The 7495-nt window shown below is 36.8% G+C and overlaps 1 protein-coding gene across 2 annotated transcripts; it reads left to right on the forward strand.

The window, feature by feature from the left end:
* LOC122312872 (glucan endo-1,3-beta-glucosidase 7) lies at positions 1-3879 on the forward strand. Of its 2 annotated transcripts, XM_043127534.1 has the most exons (5): positions 9-252; positions 487-1151; positions 2285-2608; positions 2931-3213; positions 3546-3879. In XM_043127534.1, exons 1-5 carry the CDS (start codon positions 192-194, stop codon positions 3581-3583), a joined length of 1371 nt encoding a protein of 456 aa, XP_042983468.1. In that variant the 5' UTR covers positions 9-191; the 3' UTR covers positions 3584-3879. The 2 variants fall into 2 exon arrangements, with proteins under 2 accessions (XP_042983469.1, XP_042983468.1); XM_043127535.1 differs by lacking the exon at positions 3546-3879 and having other exon boundaries at positions 1-252; positions 2770-2969.
* Positions 3880-7495: the final 3616 nt, after the last annotated feature.

Genomic DNA, 7495 nt, shown 5'->3' on the forward strand with positions numbered 1-7495 from the left:
CCAGGCCCCTTTCTTTTGCACACGCACCCCCTCTCTCTCTCTCTCTCTGCCGTTATATATAATTCCCCATTACATGTTTCCTTTCCTTGCTTATCAGTTTACGCTTTCTCTTCACTTCTCTATCTCTGTATCTGTGATTATAATATCTTTTCAGACACTGCTACAAAACTGAGTGCCTGTTTGCCGCCGCCATGACAGCCCTTTTCCTCTCTTTCTCTCTCTCCCTCTTTCTCTCCGCTTTCATCCTGGCAGGTTCGTTATCTTCTTGTTCTTGTTGTTCTTTCTCACACTCGCGCACACAGTTAAGTTTGCTGCATTTTCTTTTTGGGTTTCTTGAATTCCGTACTCTGGTATTTTCAAATATCTATGGGAACTCGAGAATTTTAATTTCAGTAAGAATAACTTTAGGGGTATCTGTATCAGAATGATTACTGGAAACTGGAAACTGAAAACGTCTTTTGATTCACGTATCTTTCTGAGTTACAGATTCCCAATCATTCATCGGCATCAACTACGGCCAAGTTGCCGACAACCTTCCACCACCGGAGGCCACCGCGAGTCTGCTCAAGTCCACTTCCATCGGAAAAGTCAGGCTCTATGGCGCGGACCCCTCCATCATCAAGGCCCTCGCCAACACCGGAATCGGCATCGTCATCGGCACCGCCAACGGCGACATCCCGGCGCTGGCGTCCGATCCCAACTCGGCGATCCAGTGGGTGAACTCGAACGTCCTGCCCTACTACCCGGCGAGCAACATCATCCTCATCACCGTCGGCAACGAGGTCATAACCTCCATGGACCAGGGCTTGATTTCTCAGCTCCTTCCCGCCATGAAGAATATCCAAAACGCTCTCAACTCGGTCTCGCTGGGTGGGAAGGTGAAGGTCTCGTCAGTTCATTCCATGGCCGTGTTATCTCAATCGGACCCGCCCTCGTCCGGATCATTCAGTCCCGGTTTCCAGGACGCGCTCAAGGGCCTGTTGGAGTTCCAGAGGGATAATGGCTCCCCCTTTGCCATCAATCCTTACCCCTTCTTCGCCTACCAGAGCGATTCCAGGCCTGAAACGCTCGCATTTTGCCTGTTCCAGCCCAACGCGGGGCGAGTCGACTCAGGAAATGGGATAAAGTACATGAACATGTTCGATGCCCAGGTGAGTTTTCACTGTTCTGGTCCCAGCCTTTTTTTTGGCAGTTAGCTCTATGTATCTGACTGCATTTTTTTAAAATATTAAAAAAAGTTACCGCAAATGAAATTTTGTTTTGTATTTTTTTTTTAAAAGTGAGTTTTTACAATTTTTCATAATATGCTTCACTTTCTTATAAACTGCTGTCGAAATTTGTACATTTAAGATTTATATATGTATATATATTATTTTTTACTTGATTAACGTTACTCTATTCTCTTATTTATTTTTGTTTAGTAGTATGTCCATCTCTGCTAGTTAAAGAGACTAGTTAACGTTAGATGTTAACGACATATTTGATCTCATCATTTTGATTCAAATATATATTTTTTTTTATATAAGTTTAAAAAAAATGATTTGTGTGGATTTCAAAGTTGACAATATTGTCTGTAAATTATAAATAGTAGAAATTTTTAAAATACTAAAATTGTAAGAAAATATGATAACATATGCTTCAATTCTCTAAATTCTCTAAACGAAAAATTTAATTCCAAATCCCCCCCCCAAAAAACCCACCCTTTATAAAAAATAAAAATTAAAAAAATTAAAAAAATAGAGAGCTGAGAGGTTGAGTGGGCACCCTGATGTAAATGCTAACAGGCTTTGACGTTACGATAATGGGAAATTAAAGTCTTTCCCATATTCCAATAATAATTAGTTGCTGAAGAATGGATGATTGAGATCATAAAACCCGATGGCTCTCAGAGTAGTCATTAAATAGTGTCGTCCTCAGAGTAGTCCAGCGCAATAATGGCAGCGTCCCAACTCCCAACTCTTTGTGCAGTTGCTGTGTCACTCTGATGATAACATGACATTTGAGGGGCTCTTGAGACCACTCATATGGCTTGTAAACTCTAGATGTTTCTGTTGGAATTCTGGTTATTTCTTTTCTCATTCTCACACTACTGTCTAAACTTTCCATATGAATGTGAAGTGTGAATAATTGTAGAACCTCTAATTTACCGACTTCAGATACATCTATTATTGGTGAATCATGTTACTGTCTAGAATCTCTATTTTTGCCTGGTTGTGCATCAAAGTCCCTAATTACTCCTTGAAAGCATATTGATTTATATGTCAATAATTTTGACATTGTGCAGGTAGATGCTGTGCGGTCTGCTTTGAATGCAATGGGATTCAAGGACATTGAGATTTTGATTGCTGAGACGGGTTGGCCATACAGTGGGGACAGCAATGAAGTCGGACCCAGTGTTGATAATGCAAGGGCCTACAATGGGAACTTGATTGCACACCTTAGATCGATGACTGGGACTCCTTTAATGCCTGGAAAATCTGTGGATACATATATCTTTGCACTCTATGATGAGAATTTAAAACCAGGACCAGGCTCTGAACGTGCATTTGGACTTTTCAAGCCTGATCTTACCATGACCTATGATGTTGGTCTTTCAAAGAGTAGCCAGGTGAGACCATTAATCATATCAGTTTCTGAAGGCGTGGTGAGTTTGTTTATGTTAAATTTATACGAAGAAGAAACTTGTATTTTGCAATTGAGTGGCATGTTAGTCAGCATTGTATTTCTCATAACATTTGCTTTGATTTTTTTGTCTGTCCTGATTATCAGACTCCATCAGCAACCCCAGCGATTCCATTGCCTAAGCCGACAGTACCGGGCTGGTGCCTTTCTAAGGCTGGGGTTTCTGATGCACAACTGCCGGCAAATATGTTAATCAGCATTATATTTCTCATAACATTGCTTTGATTTTTGTCTGTCCTGATTATCAGACTCCATCAGCAAACCCAGCGAATCCATCGCCTAAGCCGACAAAATCGGGCTGGTGCCTTCCTAAGGCTGGTGTTTCTGATGCACAACTGCAGGCAAATCTTGACTATGCCTGTGGCCATGGTATTGATTGTAGCTCCATCCAACCGGGAGGCGCCTGCTTTGAACCAAACACTGTATCAGCACATGCTGCATATGCCATGAATCTCTATTACCAAACTGTTGGAAAGAATCCAATTAACTGCGACTTTTCACAAACGGCAACTGTCACATCCAAAAATCCTAGTAAGATTGCTTCTTTTCAGTTGCCTTTATCCCCTTTTACCCCCCGAATGAAACACATTGTAAAAACTGCATAATATATTGTGGGGATGGACGTAAATGAATAATAATCACAGGAAACACAAATTAGCCAATTTTCTATCATCTTGATATATAGACTTTTACAACAAAGAGTGTAGTTATTTTAGATTTTTCTGTTTATATGATTAGAAGTTGGAGATTAGTGCTTTGTTTTGTCATTTGAATATTTGATACTCTTTCTGAATTGTCTTTTCTTCTTCGTTTATTATTTATTAGGTAATTAAAATCTGTTCTTCTTAATTCTCTGACTGTAGGTTACAATGCTTGCATTTATCCTGGTGGGAGTACCTGAAAGGAAGCCTAATCTCATTAGATATTTATAAGAACAGAAATTATTTTTGTTGGTCCAATAATATTCGGGTGTGACTTTTCCTACTTCTATCTTGTAATTTGCAAAGGGTACTTGTAACTTCGAACTCCTCCTACTTTGATGTATTCGAGACTGTAGTTCTCTGTGTCTGTGGGACGCAAGGTTTGATCTTTTTTGATCTGATGGAGTAGTGAACCTCATAAAGTCAGTGGGGGCAATAATTCCTGCCATCAGCACTGTGAATGTTCCTAAACCTTCAATAATTTTGCATGTCCATATTCGCCGTGTTTCAACTTTCAAATACTTCAATAATTTCAAACGGCCATATTCGAGGGACATACGACAAGATGCAACCCGCATTTACTGTTTTTTTATTTTTTCGGTATTCTTTAGGCTAGAGCAAAGAAAAGATGAAGAGGAGACTTGCATCTGTTCTTATCTTTTTCTTTTCATGGTCGATTCATCTGACTGTGACTTGACTGTAAAACCCACATGGTCTGTTCAGACGATGTTCATTTGCGAGATCAGGAATCTCTCTCTCTCTCTCTCTCTCTCTCTCTCAACGTCACAAAACAATTTCGATAGGGTGCAAAAACGTTTAAAAATGGTTCAGTACGGTTTAATAATCCCTTCAGGCTTCAATTAACTGCCATTTATGAAAATAGAAAAGATTAGGTAAATGCGTCTTGTTTCATCGATGTCTCCCTAGTCAGCCAATCAGTTTCTTACCGTTGCTAGTTCAATGTCAAGGTTTGTGGAGTCAGATGGAAATTTTTTATTTTGGATAAAAGTTTAAAATATTATTTTTTAATATTATTATTATTTTAAAATTTGAAAAAGTTAAATTAAAATTTAAAAAAATTAAATTGTTTATTATGTTTTATATAGAAATTTAAAAAAATTATAGTGATGAGATGAGATTAAAATTTTGAATATTGCTACATCTATAGAGAAATTACACAAAAATAATTTTATAAATTAATATAACTTCATCTAATCTGTTAGATTTGTTTTATAATAAAATAACTATATAATCTGACGAATCACATTAAGTCACGTCTATTTGTAAGATTATTTTTATATAATCTTTTTGTGACTAGAATATTTCTCTAAAATTTTATATTTCATCCCATATCTCAAACTTGCCCTTTTAAGTGTTTGGGACACATTGAATGTCTAAGGGTTATATATTTTTTTTAGAAATAATATGACGAACTCTTTTTTGATAAAAAAGAAAAAAAAAAGATAAATATAAAATTTATATAAAAAAATAGACTTATTTAAAAAAAAAAAAGCACATGAGAATTACACACCCTATAACTTTATTTGACATTACCTATACTTTAATATAAATTTGAGGACGGAGAGAGATAAATAGATAAATATATACACTGTTGTAAAATAACATTGTAAAATTGTATGACCACCTTGAGCTAGCCGTCAAATGCACAGTGCATAGTGCCAGCATAGTACTGCATAGTAACTGGCATAGTAAATGGCCGACATCGCACAGTGTGCATAGTGCCAGCATAGTACTGCATAGTAACTGGCATAGTAAATGGCCGACATCGCACAGTGCGCATAGTGCCAGCATAGTACTGCATAGTAACTGGCATAGTAAATGGCCGACATCGCACAGTGCATAGTACCAGCATAGTACTGCATAGTAAATATGCACAGTACCAGCATAGTACTGCATAGTAACTTGCATAGTTCCCTTTGTACGCCTATATATATCGTTGAATTCTTTAAGAAATTCATAAGTTTCATAACTTCTCTGAGTTCTATCTCTCTCTCTCTCTCTCCTTTCGATAGTTTAATAACACGTTATCAGCACGAGAGTTCTGACGATCTTGAAGCTAATAGTCCTCTACTTCAAGTAAGTCTTTCAATATATTTTTTTATAGTTTTCAAAATGAATATGAAATATTAAACATACTTATGTTCTTGATTTATATATGTAGAAAATGTCAAATCTTACAAAATTGGAATTCGTTGTTCTTGACATTTCTGGGAAAAATTATTTATCTTGGATCCTTGATGCTGAGATCCATCTGGATGCAATGAACCTGGGAGATACAATTAAAGAAGGAAATCAAGGGTCCCTGCAGGACCGTGCTAAGGCAATGATTTTCCTTCGGCACCATCTTCATGAAGAATTAAAAACTGAGTATCTAACGGTGAAAAATCCACTTATTTTGTGGAATGATTTAAGGGAGAGATATGAACACCAGAAAACTGTAATCCTCCCAAAAGCTCGTCATGATTGGATGCACCTGAGGTTGCAAGACTTCAAGAGTGTTAGTGAGTATAACTCTGCACTCTTTAAAATTAGCTCGCTATTGAAATTATGTGGTGAAAAAGTCACTGATGATGACTTGTTAGAGAAGACATATACTACTTTTCATGCCTCGAATGTGCTCCTGCAGCAGCAGTATCGAGAGCGAAAGTTCAAGAAATATTCTGAACTTATATCTTGTCTTCTATTAGCTGAGCAGAATAATGAGCTTTTATTAAGAAATCACCAGTCACGTCCTACTGGTTCTATATCATTCCCTGAAGTGAATGGTACTAGATTTACATCATTCCCAGAAGCGAATGGTGCATCTTTTCAAAGAAAAAGAGGGCGTGGACGTGGTAAGAAAAACTATAGAAGTGGAGGTCCTAGAAGTGACCACACTAAAAGGGAAAATAATAGATATACACCGTACCACCAGAAGTGGTTCAACTCAGACAAGGGCAAAGGTCCTCAAAATAAATTTGTAAAGAAATATGAAGATGAATGTCATAGATGTGGTATGACTGGACATTGGTCTCGTACCTGTCGTACAGCTAAACACTTGGTTGACTTATACCAATCTTCCATAAAAGAAAAAACAAAGAAATTTGAAACAAATTTTGCTGAACCATCATATGCTTTAAATTCTATAGATGGAGAAGATATTACAAGTCTTGATGTTTCTGATTTCTTTGAGGATTCTAGTGGTAGAGTTGATCATGGAAGTGTTCCTTTTTAATTAATGTATTTCCTTTATATTATTGTAAAATATTTTTATTCTGTAATGTTTTTTTTAGTAATGAAAGTTTTATATATTTTGTAGAATCATGAGTCTTATTGATGAACTTTCTATCTCCGAGATGAATAATAAAGATGTATGTCTGGCTGACAGTGCTACAACTCATACAATTCTTAAGGATAAAAAATATTTTCAAAATCTAACATTGAGTAAAGCCTATGTTCATACCATCTCCGATTCATCGAATCTAATTGAAGGCTCCGGAAGAGCTTATATTGTGTTGCCTAATGGCACCAAATTTTGCATTGATGATGCTCTATTTTCTTCACAATCCAGAAGAAATTTATTAAGTTTTAAAGATATACGTCGTAATGGTTGTCATATTGAAACCATTAACGAAGACGATAAAGAGCATCTTCTCATTACTAAAATAATTTCGAGCCAGAAGCTCGTATTAGAAAAACTGCCTGCCCTCTCATCTGGATTGTATTATACAAAAATGAGAACAATTGAATCACATGTTGTAATGCACCAGAAGTGCATTGATCCTAAAATATTTATGACTTGGCATGATCGCCTTGGACATCCGGGATCAATAATGATGAGACGAATAATTGATAATTCGTATGGGCATCCCCTAAAGAATCAGAAGATTATCTTACCCAATGAATATCCATGCTCTGCATGTTCTCAAGGTAAATTGATTATCAAACCATCTATCTCAAAGGTTGGTTTTGAATCTCCATCGTTTTTACAAAGGATTCATGGAGATATATGTGGGCCTATTCAACCATCAAGTGGACCGTTCAGATATTTTATGGTTTTAATTGATGCATCAAGTCGATGGTCACATGTTTCTTTACTTTCCACTAGAAAT

The sequence above is a fragment of the Carya illinoinensis genome, chromosome 6 (assembly GCF_018687715.1).
Source record: "Carya illinoinensis cultivar Pawnee chromosome 6, C.illinoinensisPawnee_v1, whole genome shotgun sequence".
Taxonomy (NCBI): Eukaryota; Viridiplantae; Streptophyta; class Magnoliopsida; order Fagales; family Juglandaceae; genus Carya; species Carya illinoinensis.

What these genes read in the sequence shown, in the direction of transcription:
- LOC122312872 (XM_043127534.1), top strand. Translation starts at nt 192, where the DNA reads ATGACAGCCCTTTTCCTCTCTTTCTCTCTCTCCCTCTTTCTCTCCGCT. An exon ending in CTCCGCTTTCATCCTGGCAG is followed by an intron (nt 253 to 486) that starts GTTCGTTATCTT and finishes TCTGAGTTACAG; the next exon opens with ATTCCCAATCATTCATCGGC. An exon ending in TGTCACATCCAAAAATCCTA is followed by an intron (nt 3,214 to 3,545) that starts GTAAGATTGCTT and finishes CTCTGACTGTAG; the next exon opens with GTTACAATGCTTGCATTTAT.